The sequence below is a fragment of the Musca autumnalis genome, unplaced genomic scaffold (assembly GCF_047663935.1).
Source record: "Musca autumnalis isolate F117 unplaced genomic scaffold, ASM4766393v1 scaffold_1, whole genome shotgun sequence".
Classification (NCBI taxonomy): domain Eukaryota; kingdom Metazoa; phylum Arthropoda; class Insecta; order Diptera; family Muscidae; genus Musca; species Musca autumnalis.
The window spans coordinates 122,004,564-122,026,681 of record NW_027411644.1 but is presented as its reverse complement, the minus strand read 5'-3'; the positions used below and the strand labels follow the sequence as shown (position 1 = coordinate 122,026,681).

Genomic DNA, 22,118 nt, shown 5'->3' with positions numbered 1-22,118 from the left:
AGAAATAACACCGCGATAACTTTTGTCCGCAAGAACCAAAAATAGACTCGCTAGCGGATTCGTTCTGGGGAATTTTTTCTTATCCTATGTACCAAATACCGTTGATGTAGTGCAAAAAGAAAAGTTTTAATTTTTTGGAAATTCAATATGAAACAATTGGCAATATTTCCCATATATATGGATTCCACAGTTTTAATTGTATCAAAAATACGCAAAAGGTCACAGTTATAGTTGAATACTGTCAAAATTTAGCATTGTGTAAGAGTTCAGGTCAGTGTTTTGATATTAATGGGATAGAAATTGTCCGTACTATTACATGATAAATCGGAAGGGAACATAAAAAAACTTGTTGGCTTCAAACCATTTTTAGCCACTTTTCTACATTGATGCCAACACAGCTTCCATGAAAATGAATTTTAATGGTCGACACTATAAGATCCTCCTAAAACACTTCATTTTAAACAATTACAGTCATACTATATAAAATATGTTAATAGTTCGCGAATTCTGTAAGGGTGAAAGTCGGATTCATCGATTGTAAAACATTTTTGCTTTTTATCATATGTAGCTATCGTGAGGTACCGTGCAGGGTTTAAAATGCTAACGCCATATTAGCAAAAGCACCGAATATTTGCAGCTTTGCCTGCTAAAATTTCTTCGAAATATGTTTAGCAACAATGAACAACGGCAACGTGTAGCAACAAATTTCACAAAAATATTGCTAGCGATGCTGATGCTATTTGATATTGTTGCTTTAATAAAAAAGCGTCGGACACGCATACTCATATTTTGCAGCACACATGATCAACACATATCAGAAAAGAGAATAAGCAACAAAGTTTCAACGGATTAGCCATGTTTTCAGCAAACAATTGTTTTTGAGATCAGGGTTACCAGTGTAATGCATTAAAAATCACAATATAATTAATTCCACTTTTTCGTTCAAAGGACATGTGAATTTTTGGTGAAGCCGTTCAAAATATATTTTTTTTATTTTTAAACAATAATAATTAGTATTCTTTAGGTTCTACCATATGATGGGAGCATTTTGACTTTAAATGACATCTTTTTTATTACTGCGTTGGCAACTCTAATGACAAAAAACACCCTCTCTGGCTAATTCGCTGCGACGAATGGTCAGCCGAGTGCTAAATATGTAGCGTGGTTGTCGATTATGCCTAACGAAAAAAAGATTAGGCGTAAAAAACGAAATAAGCAAAAATGTACAAAAATAAATATGCGTTCGGTTGCTTATTTAGCCGTGTGTGTGAATATTGTGTAGCAGTTGAAGTGTACAGCTAATGCTAATGTTGTTAGATGCTGGCTTTTAAACCCTGGTACCGTGATATGGGGTTATATCAAAATGTGGACGAATGGCGCCAATTAAATGTCCAATTACAACCATTCTTGTGTGAAAAAATTAACTTTCCACAATAACCTGTGTTTTCGGTAAATATTTGAAAATCATGACCGACATTTTATGTGGTTTTGGTAATGGGAATCAACTACTAACAAATATCAACAGGATTAGGTATATAATAGGCCCACTAATAAGGTTACCATATGGAACAAACCATTTTCAGGTCCCATTATAGGTAAACAAGGTCCTTTATGTCTCAAATCGGTAATATCTGAAAAAACTAAGATTGACTACCATCAATTATAACAAATATTAGAATAACTCGATAATGAAATAAACTGAAATATAATGTTAGTGGGCTAATATTTCTTAGGAATACATGAGATACAAATTTCGATAATTAAAAAAAAGTAACTAGCTGTTCGACACATTTCCGGGTACTACGAAGCTCCACTTTGGCATATTTTTCAAAGCGACGGGAATATGTGGAAGCCAACAAATGAGAATAAATATCTCTGACTTGGCTTATGAGAAAATAAAATCTGATGTCAATTATAAAATAAGTATAAACTGCAATATCTTTTGTGTCACATTTCGGTTTTTATCATGAAATATATCTATCCCTTAATTAATTTTGAGTTAAATAAACCACTGATAATAGACCTAAATGGCCATGTTTATCGTTAGTATAAACTGGTATTTATTTTAGTCAATATGACACCCTAATTTAATATACCACACATCATATGGTGGAGGGTATAAAAATGGGGCGTACAACTTGTTGTATGCCAAATTTCAGTCATCTCGGTAGGAAAATGTACCGGGCGGTACCGTACTATGTAGAAGATTTCAAAACTTAGACATATACCGACGATTTCCTACAAGAAATTTCGGTTAGGCAATGTGGCTAAATACTTTAAAATACCTTCAAAATTCAAAGTGCCGCGACGCGTTATATGGGTGCTATAACAAATTGTGAATCTATATGAATAATTTTTGTAGAAACAAAAATTGCACCCAATTCGATTTGATGCTGACGCTGAAACCTTTAAAATACCGATCATCGAGAGGGACCTTTCTGTGGGGGTTACATGAAGACGGAGACCTATACAGACAAATTTTTGGTGGATAATGCGGCTAAAACCATGAAATTGCTTAAAATCGGGCGGTACCATTCTATGGAGGATATTTCAAAAAGTAGACCTATCTTTCATACCACCAACGAAGACAAAATACTGAATTTTAGAGATTTTGGTTAGATACTTCGGCTAAAACCATGAACATACTGAAAACCTGGCGGAAAGTATATCAAAACGTAGGGGGAGGTATATCAAAACGTAGACCTATAGTGACAAATTTCTGGAGAAAGGATAATGTAACTAAAACCTTTGAAATACAGTCGAAATCGCTTATAACGTCGGTCAAGGGACCGTCCAAAATCGGAGCTATAAGCTATAGTCGTTATAAACGATATTTATAAAAGAGATAATAAATATAATATGTATAGTGATATTTGGATATATATATACGTGGTTTTATTAAGTGAATAAATAAAATCAAATAAGTATAAATGACTAAAAACAAAATAATAAAAAATAACGATAATAAATTTATTCTTCAGCAGATATATCACCTTAAAATAGGATATGGTTCTATTTCTAATAGTCTGTTATTTAAGTTTGTGCTTTTGACTTCCGACATAAGTTTTAAATTTAACTCAGATTTTGAAAGGGTTTCCAAAACACATTTTTGTCTGTAACATCTTCTGAGTAAATAAATTTTTGAAGAGTTTCTACAGGTAGACACTCCTGTGACACTGGCGGCATTTGAAATTCTGTCTCTGTTAGACTTGCCTTCATCTAAAACTTCCAACATTATGTCGTCGTCATTATATATGGCAGATGTGAAAACTTTGCCATCGATGGCAACTTATTTCAATATCTTTTACGTGTTGGGAGAAATTAGAATGAAGATAAATGTCTTCAGAATCGTTCAAAGGACCATTAACAATCCCGCATGATGAAAACAATTACCACTGACAGAAGACGTTACATTTTTCCGTGACTCATCTAACAATAACACGGCATCGAACACATTTTATTTCGTACTTTGATTCTTTTCTATTCTTGCCAGGATAGTGGATATTTGCCGATCCGGCAATGCGATTTTAATGATTTTATTCCACCTTGGTCCATGGGTTGTTAAACAGATGTGACATTGGGTGGCAAAAATCCAAGCTTAATTGACTTGAGACCGCCATCTTCGAACATGTTGTGCATAAGTTTGTTATTTTGTTGTTGCTTGAGTTTGAAAAAATAAACATACAACAAATTATTGAGAGAAAATTTCTTTCTTCGTATGATTCTACGTTATAACCGATAGCAAAATTCAAATATTTCACAAAAACACCGACGTTACAACCGATATGACGTTATAAGCGATTTTTATTTGTGTGGAATATAAATGGCAGAAATTCGGGACTTTTGGATTTCGTCGCTATAAGCATATGACGTTATAAACGACGACGTTATAAGCGATTTCGACTCTATAGAAAATCAGGAGGTACAAAGGTATAAAGAATTGTTGGTAGAAATGTTTTCTAGCATCTGGAAACACAAAATACCGAATTACAACCAATTTGGAGGTCAACTTGAACTAATACCTTCAAAATTCCTTATAGTGATGCGTCGGGTTATTTCCCCATATAACCCCCATATACATATACCACATTTCCAATTCCAAAAGTTCTACGGATCTACAATACATTTAATCAAAATTTTATTCATCTACTTAAATCCGTTCGGACGCTAGAGTGATGTCCACAGACGGAAAAAACAAACATTTATTTGTCCCCAATGAGGAATGTTTAAAAAGTTTGGCCAGACCACACTTAACGCATTTGAGTTGTTTTATTATTATAGTTCTATTATTGTACTTTTTAAATAGCTCCCTTTTATAAAGTCTTGGTTTCGTGATAATGGCCTATTTAGGGAATACCATAACACGTGACATTTGTGTATGCTGATTTTATATTTACGGGCCAGGCATTGATAATATTCTTAGATCCGGCAAAAAAGAAACAATGAAAATCTAAAGCCTAAGACATGCGGAATTATTATCACCACAGGCAGAGGGTCAAAACCGTCTATGTATTTGCGAAGTACTTCCCGAATATGAATTAATGTTTTTTTTTATGCCGATAAGTTTTAAATCTTCAGCATCCCCCCAATAACATGGGACATATCAACGCCCCAACGCCTCATATTTTCTGGTTTACTTTAATGATGAGATGACGATAATTTTCATTAAAATAATAATAAAAATATTTCTAATCATTCTAAGGTCAGTGTCATCCAGGCATTGGTAAACAACAAACATGGAATAAGTACTCTGCTATTTCGCTTCTGGATTGATAAGATTACAAAAAAAAAAAAAAGAAACGAAAACCCGAACAAGCCCTTCCCTAAGTTTATACCAGTTATTAGACAGTCATTATGCGATAACACCCTACATGCTGCAACAAATCATTTATAAATCACCTAACACCACCTACCAACTAAACGATTTTCTGTCTAATGAACGGTAATTGAAATTCGTAGTCTATCAAATTTATTTCAAAATTTTGCAAAGCAGAATATGGTACAAACAAAAAACAAAAACAAACTGATTAAAAATTTTGGGTGTTATCTATGAGCATTGCGAGTACAAGTTTCGTTTTCGTCGTCGTTGCTTACGTTTTCATAGCTAACGAACGAACAACAATAGTTGTTGGTGGATTACTAGGTGTCTCATGCGTTGACTATTGCTTTCTTTTCTCTGCTGAATTCGCCGCCGCTGGGGTAGTAGACGGGGTTTGCGTTGGGTTTTTATTAATAGACATTTTGGAGTGCGAAATTAGTTAGGTCTTTCACGTCGTTTGATCAAGTACACACAAATAGCATCCAATATGACTGCCACTTCAGCTGATAGTGTTTTCGTTTCCCGTTCCGATGGTATCTCCGCCGAAGGAGTCCGTGATCAATATGCTGACGGAAAGGCTGCTAAGGTTTGGGAAATTTTCATTGGTGACAAAAATTCCCGCACAGAAAACTACAAGAAGTTCTTGATCAATCTTTTGAAATCCAAGAATTGTAAACGCATTTTGGATGTCGCCTGCGGCACAGGGTAAGTGGACAATAATATTTTTAGAAATATTTCATAAAATATGACTTCGAAACTCAAGAGCAGATACAAATAAAAGGACAACAAATTGTTGTTACTTTCAATAATAATAATTTAACACAAGCTGGTCATGTTGAGTCTTAAGTGTCAAGGAGCTATACCATTTCTATAATTACGGTGAATTTCCGTTTTATTGCTATTACCACTCATTATGACTTTTTGACATTTTTTCTCAAAAATGATTTGCAGTAGTGAGAATGAATGAACTTTTGCCTATTAATGCCTAAAATAACATTCATTCCACTTTTTTATAAGAAAAGGATCCGCACAAACCACTTTGAAAAAAAAAATTGAAAAAATTCTAGGAAATTAAATTTTTTTTTTCTCAAAACAAATGATTTCCTGTCGCACGAACGGATGGTCTTTTACATGTTAATAACTAAAATAACTTTTATTCCACTTAAATTTAAAAAACGGCCCCGCATAAACCACTTTTAGTTTTTATCATATATGAAATAAAGTTATAAATAATAAAAAAATGATATATGATATATGATACGATGAAAAAATTAGTGAGAAACAGTAGTAGTTATGTCGTGTGCACCTATACCTTGTTTTCAGTTAAATATCTGGTTACAGTGACTTAAAAAATTGTTAAAAGTTCTGAAAAATAAAAGCTTTAAAAGCTTTTTATGCGGATGCTTTTTTATCGAATCAATTTATATTATAATTAAGATTTTATGTAATCTTAGGTAAAAACTCATCAAAATATCATACAGGCATATGAGGTTGTAAAAAGTCATATTTTATGAAGTATGTCCTTATATTTAAAATTTTGTTTTGAAGGTCTTTAAGAAAGTGAATTCCATTTTGGAATGTCCGTAATGCTGGGTATTAAAATTTACATTTCATTCAATTTGCATTAAATTAGTGTCGATTCCATCATGTTATTGGAGGAAGGTTTCGAAGTCGTATCCGTAGATGCTTCCGACAAAATGTTGAAATATGCCTTGAAAGAACGTTGGAACCGCCGCAAGGAAGCTGCCTTCGACAATTGGGGTAAGTCGTAAAATTAAAATAAACTTGTTGAAATTCAAAAATATCAACTTCTTCACATTCAAATTTTAGTCATTGAAGAAGCCAACTGGTTGACTTTGTACGATGACATTAAGGATGTTGTCAAAGACGGTTTTGATGCTGTCCTTTGCTTGGGTAACTCATTTGCCCATTTGATGGACTCTTCACCTGAACAATTGGAACACAAGAAAGCTATTAAAAATTTCGAAAAGTGCCTGAAACCCGGCGGTGTTTTAATTATTGATCATCGTAATTATGATAATATTTTGGAGACTGGAGCCACACCTGCCAAGAGCTTGTATTACAATGTAAGTGTTAATTTTTTTTAATTACTTCTTTGTTTTTAATTAAATAACTTATGAAACAAACAACAAATACATGTTAATTGACAATAGGCCTTTAACATGTTACATGTTTCCAAGTGCACCAGTGTTAATTTGGGACATCCTTGTAGCATCCTTGAACTAAATTTTAATTTTATTTGCGGGAAAATTCTCATTATGATATTTTTCACTATTATTTGCGGATTTCTAAGGTATATTCAGATTTTTGGAAAGCTGAAATTAATTATTATTCACTCTCTATTATGTTGATATAAAAATGTATAAAATGTACATTTAGCTTTTAAAATGTTCATTGAAGACACACATTTTATCGAATTAGCGCCAACAAATATACTTCTTCATAATTTCATAATCATCATAAAAAAAAAAAAAAAAACATTGTTCCACAACATCCCATACGGGACAAGGGAGACCTCTCTCATAATCATCATAAGATCTTAAAAAACTTATCTAGAAGAACTTAAACGGTTCGCGGTGATTAATATTGGCAGAAAATTTGCTGGTTTAGGAGTTAAAACCATTTATTGAGCACAAAAAAAAATAATTGTTAATAATTTTTTAAAAGAAATTTACCTAATTTTTAAGAAGATATTTTCATCTAAATGTTCGTTAATCTTGTACTACTTTCGGATAAGCAATTTACGTGTGCATGTACCTCGAAAACGAATAAACCGCTCAGCATATATCTTTGTGGGATCATTAAGAATCAAATAATTTTGTCCTGGTGTACTGTCAAAGTCAAAATTTCAATGTTAACAAAAAATGGACAGACAGACCTTCGCCACAAATCTGTCAATATTTTTTCGCAAAAAGACTTTCGCCATAAAGGAAGATATTTATGTGTATAATAATCCCACAAAACCGTATGGAAATCAGATCATTCGTTTTCGAGTTACAGTGGGCAATGTTTTCAAAAATGCCACTTCAAGCATTGTTTCCAAAAATGCCATATGTTACAAACAAATCACAATTAATTTTCCCTTCCAAAGCCCATATGTCAGCCAATTTTTTGCAAAGTTTTCTATTCAAATAGGACGGTCAAAGCTAATATTTAAATTTCAACAATTAATGGCCAAAAGCAATTTTTTGATCGATTATTTTTTTACTAAAAGAAGTAACACCCGTTACGTTCGGCCGGTTCGAACTTTTTATACCCTCCACCATAAAATATTCTGAAATTATGGAATAATTAAGTTTCTTTCTGTTACGAAAGTACCAGTGCTCACAATTTTAGGTGAAACACTGAGCACTTTACTCCCATTTTTGTTAAAAATCTAAATTTTGATTTCGACTGACACAATTTATTTAATACAGAAATAATTGGGTACTTTAAAAGCCCACAAAAGTGTATTGTGGTCACTGAAAAAGACAAATAACCTCTGCAGCTGATACCTTTATAAATTTAAAGTACTCACTTTCCGCAACTCAAACATCAAATAAAATCAATATACACTTTAATACAATATTTCCCACTCCACTAATTTTAAAATTTGCTTCACAAAATTGATGAACTAAGAACAACAGGCCTGGCTAACTGTAAAAACCACATGATCACTATTTACTTCCAAATAAATGTGAAGCCAAGTTTATTACATCCAAAGCAACTTAAGAAATCAGTTTTATAATGACCGTTACTTTAAATATTCAAATATTTGAGTACAATAAATATTGTTAATTTTGAGAAAATATTCAGAAAAATGCACATTGCCCACAATTATCGGATTTGAACCCTCATATAGACAAAACTACTTAACGTATCAATGCCAAAATTCAAATCCTTCTAATTGGAATACTTTCTGTCGATTCCCATCAATATATTTGTGCTCCGAGATTTTTGGCTGCTGCATTGACACTGTGCAACGTAGGCCTATGTCCACAATTTTTTATGGGGAAATGTTTAACCAAAGGGAACCATAACTACCGAAGAACATCCAGTTAGATAGATTAGATAAAACAAAAAAACTTAAAATCGGTGGCACCGTTTTATAGAGCCATACCAAAACCTGACCCTATGTTGAAAATTTTTGTTGGAAAAGTTTTGGGACTTCTGAGAAGGTTAAAAATCCTCAAAATACCTAAAATGCGGAGTACCTTTAATACCATTACCAAATTACAATCCGATATAGCCATATTCGAACTTGACCTGCCTATGGGAAAAATACACTCGGTTCTAACTCTACTAAAAACATAGTGCTAAAACCTCCAAAGATTCGAAGCTATTCTGGATTGTATCAACATGTTTTAAAATATCAGAAAATTTCATAAGGGTGTTTCTGAATGATAAGTAGCATAAAATCCACCACTGATGCAGTCGCTGGAGCTAGCTAGAGATTATGTTTGCTGATTTGTTTGCTTTTTTAGGATACCCAATGTTGGACCACGCCAAAACATGGATCTATGTATATTGACAATTTGCTGAGGTTTTTCTTTTGAACCGGAACTCCCGATTAAGGCTTCAGTCTGAAAATTTAGATAACAACAGTAAAATACCTATACCAAATTATTTTGATAGGTTTTCGGAGATTGTGTAGACGTTTTAGACTTTGTGTAGGTTTCTAGCACGAAATTGGAAAAAATATTATCTTAAAATTTTGCAAACAATAGTGTCAAAACAATGACCTAGTTTTTGATAATCTGCAAAAAACCATAACATGACATTTTAAAACATGAATATGATGCTTTAGAACAGGATGCAAAAATGAAGAAAAATATTTGTTTTAATTTGTCTAAATTATAAATATATAGATTATATATACTTCTTTGTAAAGGAATATTTAACACCCTTAGGGTATTCAAAAGTCGATCTACATCAGCACTATAATTATGCAGATCCAACAAATCTAATACCATGCGCATGTTTAATTGAATTTTAACGACTTCCTTCAAATTTCAATTAGTCTTTAAAAAAAATCTGAGTGTTATCGCAAGCTTAACCTTTGCCAATTATGCCATCGTTATCTCATTTTCAATAAAAACAATTAAAAGAATTGAGCATGCACATGCTTTTTTCGCCAATCTACTCCCGAGATTTTTTAATTAATTTAATAATTAGGTTAGATTCACATAAACTGTAATTTCTTTCCTATGTATTATACCAGATAATGAAAGTATATATGTTATGATTTTCAAACTAATCCATGTTAATCATAACTAGAAAATGTATATAGATTTTGAAAGCAGCTGTCCCCGATTTTACGATAAGAGCATTAAATGGAAATACGTAGAGGAGGGCAATTCCATAATGTCTCATTACATAAACCAGTTGAAATCTGGCCCGGCTGCAAGAATGTCAGCCGCTTATGTATCTCCGTCTTTAATCATTATTATTAAAGGTTTGTCATTAATTGTGTAAACATTTCAATTTCTAAAATTAACCATTATATGGTGAGGTATATCGGTGATACAATTTGTTCGGTATTTATACGTCAGTAGTTCGCTCTTTTGCTAGCTTTACTATAAAAAGTGCGGGAAGACACAATTGATCTACAGGTCACACAAAATGGATAACTTTTGCGTTCATTTCTTCATCAAAGAGACATACACACATATACATAGTCGAAATATCGGTTACAATGACGAAATCCAAAAGTCCCACATTTCTGTGGTGGCCCTTATAGACCACATAAAAATTCAAAAAAATTGAAAATTTTATCCAAGCACACTGTGCAAAGTTTTCTTTATTTTTAATCAGATAGCTGATAAAAAATATAAAAAAACGTTTTTTCTATTTGGACCAATATTAAAGAAGCTATGAGTATTTCTTTGCATATAGTTCTTACAGAATTTGACTTTTTAAAGCGCAATATCTCTGGAACCTTTAGTCAAAAAAATCTGAAAATATACTTAAATATTTAGCTGATGAACAGCATCTTACTTACTTACTTACTTAGCTGGCCCATTACAGAACATTTGTTCTATAGGCCGAACTAAGAAGAGATCTCCATTCCTCTCTATTTGTTGCTTTGCACACTGGAATACCGCGCCTTGTCATCTCATCATCCACTTGTTTGCGCCATCTATTCCTTGGCCTGCCAATTCTGCGTGCACCGCCATCTGGCATGTATTCATACGCCTTTTTAGCGGGTTCATCATCGCTCATTCTTATGATATGGCCTAGCCAACGCAATCGCTGCATCTCGATACGTTTAACAATATTCATGTCGTTGTATAGCAGATACAGCTCGTGGTTCATGCGACGTCGATATTCACCGTCAACGCAGATTGGTCCGTAGATCTTTCGAAGAATTTTTCTCTCAAACACACCAAGCACTGCCATGTCTGCTTGCGCAAGTACCCAGGCTTCGGAGCCATACATCAGCACGGGTAGTATCAGTGTTTTGTAGAGCGTTATTTTTGTTTGACGAGATGTGGCTTTGTTTTTAAACTGCTTACTTAATCCAAAGTAACATCTGTTGGCCAATACAATTCTTCTTTTTATTTCACAACTGATGTCGTTTGTTGTGTTGACGGAGGTGCCGAGGTAGACGAAGTCTTTTACTACCTCAATATTATAGGAACCAACTTCCACAGTCGGTCCGAGCTCAATGGACGCATTGCGCGTCGACACCATCAACTTGGTCTTCTCACCGTTTACCGCCAGACCCACTTTAGCAGATTCTCCTTCGACCTTTATAAAGGTATCAGTTACTTCTTTTACTGATCGACCCATGATGTCTATATCATCAGCATAAGCAAGTAACATGTGACTGTTGGTGTAGATTGTGCCACTTCTTTTGACGTTTGCCTCTCGTATAACCTTTTCTAGCAGGATGTTGAAGAGGTCACACGAAAGGCTGTCTCCTTGTCTGAAACCTCTTTTGGTACCAAACTCTTCGGAGAGGTTCTTTCCTATTTTAACTGAGGACCTCGTGTCAGTTAAAGTCATTTTACAAAGCCGGATGAGCTTTGCGGGAATACCAAATTCAGACATGGCTTGGAATACCTTTGAGCGCAGCGGACTGTCGAAGGCTGCTTTATAATCGACAAAAAGGTGGTAGGTGTCGATCTGCATCTCTTGGGTCTTCTCCAGGATTTGCCGCAGGGTAAATATCTGGTCAATGGTGGACTTGCCAGGTCTAAAGCCGCATTGGTATGGTCCAATAATCTCGTTGACCATTGGCTTTAGTCGTTCGCACAATATCCCTGACACGATCTTGTAGGCAGTAGGGAGTAGACTTATGCCCCTATAGTTAGAGCATACAGTCTTATCTCCCTTCTTGTGGACGGGGCACAGGATACTCAGGTTCCAATCGTCGGGTACTCGTTCTTCCTGCCAGATGGTGCTAACTAGCTGATGAATACACCTTATCAGCGTGTCGCCTCCGGTTTTGAACAGCTCGGCTGGTAAGCCATCGGCCCCTGCTGCCTTATTATTCTTCAGCCGATTTATTGCTGTCTTTACCTCATCTTGGCTGGGCGGTATACATTCAATACCATCTTCTGGGATTGGGACTGTGGTATCTTCGTCGTCTTCGCTGCTATTGGATACCAACAGATTTGAAAAATGTTCTTTCCATATCCTGAGTACACTATCTGTATCAGTTACCAAATTACCTTGCTGGTCTCTACAGGAGGATGTGCCTGTACCAAAGCCATCAGTTTGATGCTTGACTCTTTGGTAGAATTTTCGGACTTCATTCTGGCTCCTGTACATCTCGATTTTTTCACACTCCCGCTTTTCCATCTCTCTCTTTTTCCTGCGGAAAAGACGTTTCTCCTCTCTCCTTTTCTCCCTGTATCTCTCTCGTGCGCTACGCGTTGCTACGGATTGTAAAGTAGCCTTATATGCCGCATTTTTCTCTTCGGTGGCAGCACGACACTCCTCATCATACCATGGATTCCTTGGTGGAGGTCTCTGGTATCCAAGTATGGATTTTGCGGCTGTTTGCATGGAGTGGGCAATGCTTTGCCATTGCGCTGATATGTTATCGGGATGAGGAGGGCTTTGATTAAGCAATTGGGCTAGTTGAGTGGAATATGCTGTGGCTATCTGTTGTGATTGCAGCTTACCGATGTCTAACTTTCGTGTTGTGTCTGTTCGTACTTTGTTTGCTACGTTTAAGCGGGTGCGTACCTTTGCTGCAACAAGGTAGTGGTCCGAATCAATGTTTGCGCCTCGGAACGATCGTACATCCAACACGCTCGATGAATGTCTTCCATCTATCACAACATGATCAATTTGGTTTCTTGTTTTCTGATCTGGAGACAGCCAGGTGCCCTTATGAATATCGAGATGATTAAATCTGGTACTGCTAACTACCATGTTTTTTGCAGCTGCAAAGTCTATCAGTCTCATACCATTGTCAGATGTTTCACTGTGGAGACTGAATTTCCCGACTGTTGGGCCAAAGATATTCTCCTTTCCAATTTTGGCATTAAAATCGCCTAGAATGATTTTAATGCCATGGGAAGGGCAACGGTCATATGTTTCTTCTAAGCGCTAGTAAAATATATCTTTGGTCTGTTCATCCTTTTCTTCAGTGGGAGCATGAGCGCAGATAAAGCTGATGTTGAAGAATTTAGCTTTTATTCGAATTGCAGCAAGTCTTTCATTCACTGGAGTGAAGCTGGATACAAGATGTTTTAGTCTCCGGCTAACTACGAATCCACAACCAAACTCATGCTTTACGTCATGGCAGCTATAATACAGTGCGTCACCTTTAGGTGTTGTTGTGACGCCTTTCCCAATCCATCGTATTTCCTGTATGGCAGTAATATCGGTCTTGTACTTTTCAAGTACGTCTGCCAATGCGAAGACTGCACCTTCTCTATAAAGAGTGCGAAAATTCCAGGTGCAGATTCGCAGATCATGGTCCTTAAAACGTTTGCGGGGTTCGTCAACTTTAGAGGGGTTTGTTTTTCTTTTCTTTCGTTTTTTCATAGTAGGCTGTCTTTTCTAGGGGAGGGTTACTAACCCGACGCCCAAACCCAAGTTTTTAACGTTCTTATGGGTGAACGCGCGGCACATGTTAGCTCACTACCTTTAACGGGTGTTAAAGGCAGTTCCCCAGGTGACACCACGGGGAGGTCAGTGTCCACTTGGGATGAAAGAGGGACCAAGATAAATCCTGGGCTTTGCCATGTTAAAACCGGTCAGGACCGTTCCTTGGTATCTTCCATCCCCTACGTCACCACAGCAAAAAATAAAGGAAATCAAAAACCTTATTTTGAAAAGGTGTCCGATTTTACTCAGAAATCCCCAAATAGAAAAGTTACACTCAATCAATACATACACTCTAAATTATTTGTTGAAAATTGCAATGAAAATCACTGTGATTTTTATTGATTTTTTAAGTGGTGCGTAATAATTAACAAATTGTAGTGCAATTTATAGAAATGCGAAATTTCAGACACAACTTATTGCAAAAACAGAATATGATTGAAATTAAACACAAACTGCTTAATTTTAAACATTAAGTGTTGCAAAAACTTTTTTCAACAGAATATGCCTAAAATTAAACACAAACTGTAGCAAAATCACAACAAAAAGTGTGTATAAATCCAAAGAAATAAAAACACGTGCTCGCGCTTAGCTGCTTACCGTTCTTTGTTTTGAGCAGACGTGGTAGTGTAATATTGTTTTTATATAAGTAATAAAATTTAAGTTCCGTATAAAATGCCTTTATGTATGCCAAATTAGTGACAAAGTGTTTGAAAATGTCGATAAATATAATTTGCACGTATATAACTATAAAAATAAAAAAAATTGTATGCTTCGGTGCTTGTTCATAAAATGCAAAAATGTGTACAACAACTTTTATTTATGTTTTATGTACTTATGCATAAATTCCCATTTTATTTATTTTTATAAACATTTTTAGTTTACAAATGAAATAAGATAAGTTTTTAAGTTACATATATGTACATTCGTATTGAAAATGCAGTTTTATCAAACACATTCAGACATTAAGCATAAGTTTGCTGAAATTTACAAACAAAAGTACGCAAAATTACAATAAATTGTGTCTAAAATCGCAAAAAATGTGTAAAGTTTTAAACACTTTAGGCGCAAACTCTTACAACAACAAAGCTGTTGAATGTTACGCATTTTTGTGTCGCATCTTGTTGCCTATCATTATCATTGTGAAATTCAACAAAAACAGTTTAGAGTGTACATATAAGGAAACGAATCTTAGAATGCTACCTCGATAACTGATGACAGAATTTAATAATACTAACTTAGGAGGCATATTGGTCAATTCGTCATCTACTTTAATTCTTCACACTACAAAAAATAATATTTAAAAGTTCCTTCATAGTTTGTTTTTAGTAAAAAACTCTCTGCTCTTGTTTATTTCCATTTGCAATAAGTCGTAAATATTTTGTTTTCATTTAGAAATTCATTGAACTACATATTTACATACATACCTGCCAGACTTTCAGTGATTTTATTTAATTATTTTTTGTTTTCGTTTTGTTTTTCAGTCGAGCCACACTGCTGACATTAAGACATCCGTATTGTTCTATTGTGGTAAACCAGCTATGGTTGCAATGGATTACCTTATCGCTGCTAACAATATGACCAGCGAATTCCGTCTGTCCTATTATCCACATATGCTTAACCAATTCACCAACATATTGAAGGAAATTTTTGGTGCTGGTGCTGAACATCAACTTTTCGGTGATTTCAAGGATTTGAGTGAAATTCAAAATCCCGCTTTCTACATTCATTTGATGGAGAAAGGCTTAAATTAAGATCTAGTTGTAGTAGCATAGTTAAGAATATTATACCACATTAGCTAATCTACACTTATATACACATATAAATAGGTACGCACTTGCAAACCGAATTTTATCGTTCGTATCTAAATATAAATAAATAAATAGAAACACATTTTAAACAAAAGAAAAACAAACAAATGTAATTTATGCAAAATGCATTATTTTCGATTACGTGTACTCAGTTTTATTGGTTGGCTTTGATCACCGGACTTCGATCCAAAACAGCAAAAGAAACAACCAGTGAAATACAATTCATTTTTTAATTGAGAATTAAGAATTTATTCAGTAAAGCTCCAAAAAATAAGACCACTATTGAAATCTCTACCAAGTAATCCATATTGCTCTTGATGTAGTTGGAAGTGCTGATGTAAATATTGGATAGTCGTGTTCTTATGTTTGGAGACATACTGGAAGCAATTGAGAAAGGCCCATCTAGAGACGTGGTTTGTACAGCTCAAAGCGTTTAAACGAACTAAACTAATGACCGCTTAATGTTTTGGTTTCAAGTTGGAAATTAAATGTTAATGCATATTAATTAGCACAGGAAATTTATTCGATTCGCAATTTAGTATTAGTTACATTAAGAATTCGAAAGAAAAAACTGATTATTCGGTTTACATTGTGTTTTGTATTCGCAATTTTAAACAGAAGTGCACACTGAGATGGGCAAAAATTTGTAAAATTGAGTTCTCCATTTAAAAACCAGTAAGGAAAGAATCAAAGTCGGGCGGGGCCGACTATATGATACCCTACACCACTGTGAATATGTAAAATATAAATCGGAGCTATATCCAGATCTAAACCGATTTTGATATAATTTGGCACATTTATTTCCAGACCGAATTCAGTCACACATTCCAAATATCATTGAAATCCGACTTATATAGCGTGTTTGGAGCAGCAAATACGCGAAATCGGCCGAATATATATATGGGTGCTATATCCAAATCTGAACCGATTTCGATATAATTTGGCACATTTATTTCTAGACTGAATTCAGTCACACATTCCAAATATCATTGAAATCCGACTTATATAGCGTGTTTGGTACAGAAAATACGTGAAATCGGCCGAAAATATATATGGGAGCTATATCCAAATCTGAACCGATTTCTATATAATTTGGCACACTTATTTCTATACCAAATTCAGTCAAACATTCCAAATTTCATTAAAAGCGGACGTATATAGCGTGATTGGTACATCGCATACGTGAAATCGGGCGAACATATATATGGGAGCTATATCCAAATCTGAACCGATTTCGATATAATTTGGCACATTTTTTTTAGACAAAATTCAGTCACACATTCCAAATTTCATCGAAATCGGACATATATAGCGTGTGTGTTACAGAAAATACGTGAAATCGGCCGAAAATATATATGGGGGCTATACCAAAACTTGGACCGATATAGCCCATCTTCGAACTTGATCTTCCGACGGCTAAAAAAATGGTATTCCCCAATTTTCAGCGAAATCGGTCAACAAATGCGACCTGTATGTTGCGAACGGACGGACGGACGGACATGCATAAATCGACTCAGAAAGTGATTCTATGTATATCCCTAGAAGGAACTATGGGTCTATCTCGCTTCCTTTTGTATGTTACATACAAATGCACTAACACATAATACCCCTTACCACATAGTGGTGTAGGGTATAAAAATCAAGAAAATGTTCGATGCTACATGAATGATTTTTGGTACCCATTACAGAACATTTGTTCCATAAGCCGAACTAAGACAAGATATCCAAGTCTCTCTATCTGTTGCTTCGCTTTTTGGAATACCGCGACTTGCCATCTCTTCTTCCACTTGTTTGCTCCATCGAAGCCTTGGCCTTCCAGTTCTGCGTGCACCACCATGTGGGACGTGTTTATACGCCTTTTCTTATGACATTCATTCTTATGACATGGCCTAGTCAACGCAATCATGGTTCATACGACGTCGAAATTCACCGTCAACGCAGATTGGTCAGCAGATCTTTCGAAGAATTTTTCTCTCAAACACACCAAGCACTGCCTTGTCTGCTCGCGCAAGTACCCAGGCTTCGGAACCATACATCAGCACGAGTAGTACCAGTGTTTTGTAAAGCGTTATTTTTGTTTGTCGAGATGTGGCTTTGTTTTTAAAATGCTTACTTAAGCCAAAGTAGCATCTGTTGGCCAATACAATTCTTCTTTTTATTTCACAACTGATGTTGTTTTCTTGTATTCACGGCGGTGCCGAGGTGAGTCAACTTCAACAGTTGGTCCGAGATCTATGGACGCATTGCGCGTCGACGCCATCAACTTGGTCTTCTCGCCGTGTACCGCCAGACCCACTTTAGCAGATTCTCCTTCAACCTTCATAAAGATATCAGTTACTTCTTTTACTGATCGACCAATGATGTATGTATTGCCTGTTCTAAATCTGACATAGAATGGAAACAATCAAATGTCGCTTCTCGAAATTTGAATAAAAAGTCCGAAAAGAAAAGGAACACGAATCTGAAAAGAAAGAAGTAACGACTTTTGGAAAGAAAATGTTATAACTTACAAATAACGCATAAATTATATTGTCCTGAAAAATTCTCACCTCTCTTTTCGTTACATTTGTTTCTCTACAGCAGAGTAAGGCAATTGACTCACGTGGGCGTACATTTACTCTCGCTCACAACTTGTGTAGACTCTAACTGATGGTGAGCGAGAGTAAATTTAAGCTCACGTGAGTCACATTGCCTTACTCTGCTCCACAGATCCCTAAAAAGCAAGTCAATATGTAGATCCCTACGTAGCGATATCTTTTCTTCCCGAAATAAAAGAGTATAAATTTCCATTTTTTATAAAATTGAAAATAATTTACGAACAAGAAGTTCGTAAAGTTGGAGTCCATGTCGAAATCTGAACGGGTGTTGGGAAGATAATAGAAAAAACATTTTGTAAGATGAAACAAAATCGAAAAGTGGTGAGTGGAGGAAGTAAACTTTGTTGCGGCACAGCGACGGTGATACATTGCAATTTTTTATATTATTTTTTGCTGTTAAATTAGTTGTAATTATTTCATGTATTCGTTTGAATTAATAAAGAGTTTGGTTTACCATGATAATCATATTTAAATACTGAATTTTCCGAACAAGACATGAAAATTTCATGCCAAAGCATTGGTGAAAATGACATGTCAATGCATTGGTTAATATTAAATGCTCATATAAAATTCATGAGTGAAAATGACAAAAAGATGACATGCCAGATCACTTGCACCCATGATTCAACTCATGATTTGTCATCGAACATTTTGCCAGGGGTTTACGTAGAGTGGGTATTTCCCATGTTCCCTTCCCGTTGGAGCCATCTCAGGCCATTGGAGAGGATGAGCAGAATTGTCGGCATTGCATTGAATAGCGACATAATAGGAGCTTCATCTTCACACAGCCTGCAATACATATATGAGTTGATATACACGATAACATAACAGAGATATAACACATACATACATACATACGCCGTCATTGCTGGAAACGTAAGACGTTTTCCCTTATTTTATAATGGACAGTTTTGGCTACATATACGATTTCGTTGAAAAATTTGAGGATTTTTAATTACTATTGAATGATGTCAAAACGTACTGAGATTGCCCGTATATGGGGGAAGAACAACTCACTTTTCCAAAAATGGCCAATATTAGCCTGGCCAGCTAATTAAGGACATTAGAAGTAAAATCAACATTAGGGATAATTGATGCACATTTTTATACAAGAATAGCTCGTATTAGTTACCCAGCAAAATGTATGATGCCAAAGATGCCATTCAATCATGGGTGCAAGTGATCTGCCACGTCATCTTTTTAGGATCATCTTTTTAGGATTCCAAAACCTAATAAGCCTGAGAATTTATTATCTTCGTATAGGCCCATCAGTTTATTAACAACATTCTCTAAAATGTTTGAAAAGTTATTTATGCGAAGATTGTCTCCAATATTGGAGAAAAACCGTATCATTCCTGATCATCAGTTTGGATTTAGATCAAAACATGGAACTCCGGAACAAATCCATCGCATAGTTTATACTGCCACATATGCGTTTGAAAGGAAAAAAGTACTGCTCAGCCGCATTTCTTGATGTTCAGCAAGCTTTCGACAGAGTTTGGCACTTAGGACTAGTGTTCAAACTCAAAAAGCTTTTACCAGCCCCGTTTTATCTTTTCTTCAAAAGTTATTTAATTGAAAGATACTTTTACGTAAACATAAATAACGAACGATCTGAGCTAACAGAAATTCAAGCTGGTATTCCCCAGGGCAGTGTTCTGGGCCCAGTTTTATATACCATATACACATCAGATATGCCAACCAGTGATGAGGTTTTGATATCAACATATGCAGATGATGCAGCTGTAATAGTAGTAAACGAAAATCCCTCCGAAGCATCAATACAGCTTCAATTGTATCTGAATAAGCTGGAACAATGGTTGAAATTTTGGAACATCAAAGTTAATGCTGACAAATCTAGCCACATAACGTTTGCGTATCGCCGACAAGATTGTCCTCAAGTTTATCTAAATGGCAACATTATCCCAGAACAAAACACAGTCAAATATCTTGGCATGGTTCTTGATAGGCGACTAACTTGGAAACCTCATATTCAAGCTAAGAAGAAACAGCTCAACATCAAAGCAAAAAAGCAATATTGGTTATTGGGTCCAATATCTAAATTAAATCTAAACAATAAACTAAGACTTTATAAAGCTATGTTAAAGCCTGTTTGGTCTTATGGAATTCAGCTATGGGGAACTGTCAGTAATTCTAATATAGATATACTTGAACGATTCCAATAAAAAATGTTAAGATTAACAACAAATGCTCCTTGGTTTATAAGAAACAATTCCATAAGAACAGATCTTAAAATTACATCGGTAAAAGAGGAAATAAAACTTGCGAGTGAAAGATATTTGGAGCGCTTAAGCAATCATGTAAATCCTGAAGCTATATTATTACCAGATAGTACAAATGAAATTAAAAGACTTTGTAGAACTCATGTATTAGATTTACCTTTTCGAAATTAAAATTATGTTATATATTGCATTTTAAATATTTTAAATAATCTAGCTTATATCGCTTATGTTTTAAGTTGTGTAACTTAGTGAAGTACATAACGTCTGTCATTGTAATTATATCATATCATTTACTTATTGTCCTCGGACAGATTGTAAATAAATAAATAAAAAAAAAATTTTGGATCCAAAGCATGTCATTTACATCAATGCTTTGACATGTCATTTTCACCAATGCTTTGGCATGTCATTTCCACCAATGCTTTGGCATGTCATTTTCACCAACCCTTTGCAATGACATTATCATTACGACGAAAGTTTTAAAAACGTTGGTTGTGGTTTCGAGTCTCCGACAACATCAAGCCTATTGTAAATAATTAATATTATATATTTAGAAAATTTACTATTTGTAGGTAAGTCAAGCTTAATCTCATATTTGTTGCTTTCAAATTTAAAAAACAACAAGTTTAAAGTAATATGCAGTTAAATTGATTACTGTTGGGGATGGCAGAGAAGACTAGCTTCGTCCAACGCCACTTGAACTCATCAGTTCTCTTAGTTCTTTGTATTGAAACAAAGAACCTACCCCAATTTTATGACGACTCGAGCTCAAAAATAAGTGTGACTGATGAATTCGTTTAAATGCGAGTTCAACCGAAACACTTAAAAACTCTCGTAGCCGCATATATAAACCAAATTAACTTCTCCCACTGTCATGTGTCTCCACATTGCAGAGAATGCACATAACTATTTTGATAGTTGTCGAAAAATAACAACAACCAATCGTCCACGGTGCTTTGTGTATCTATTTTTAGATTCACTTGGTTTTTAAGTGTTTCGGTTGAATTCGCATTTAAACGAATTCATCAGTCACACTTATTCTTGAGCTCGAGTCGTCATAAAATTGGGGTAGGGTTCTTTGTTTCAATACAAAGAACTAAGAGAACTGATGAGTCCAAGTGGCGTTGGACGAAACTAGTCTTCTCTGCCATCCCCAAAAGTAATCAATTTTAACTGCATCTCACTTTAAACTTGTTGTTTTTTAAATTTGAAAACAACAAATATGAGATTAGCTTGACTTACCTACAAATAGTAAGTAAAACACACATCTCAACAAAACTGCCAAAGTGAATCTAAAAATAGATACACAAAGCACCGTCGACGATTGGTTGTTGTTATTTTTCGACAACTATCAAAATAGTTATGTGCATTCTCTACAATGTGGAGACACATGACAGTGGGAGAAGTTAATTTGGTTTACATATGCGGCTACGAGAGTTTTTAAGTGTGCCGGTTAAATTCGCGTTTAAACGAATTCATCAGTCACACTTATTCTTTAGCTCGAGTCGTCATAAAATTGGGGTAGGGTTCTTTGTTTCAATACAAAGAACTAAGAGAACTGATGATTCCAAGTGGCGTTGGACGA

At 35.0% G+C, this 22,118-nt stretch overlaps 1 protein-coding gene across 1 annotated transcript; it reads left to right on the top strand.

The window, feature by feature from the left end:
• The first annotated feature begins 4,705 nt into the window (after positions 1 to 4,705).
• Positions 4,706 to 15,801, top strand: Gnmt (Glycine N-methyltransferase). The gene is made up of 4 exons (XM_073991793.1): positions 4,706 to 5,524; positions 6,453 to 6,580; positions 6,650 to 6,906; positions 15,367 to 15,801. The coding sequence occupies exons 1-4, from the start codon at positions 5,307 to 5,309 to the stop codon at positions 15,634 to 15,636; spliced, it is 873 nt and encodes a 290-aa protein (XP_073847894.1). The 5' UTR covers positions 4,706 to 5,306; the 3' UTR covers positions 15,637 to 15,801.
• Positions 15,802 to 22,118: the final 6,317 nt, after the last annotated feature.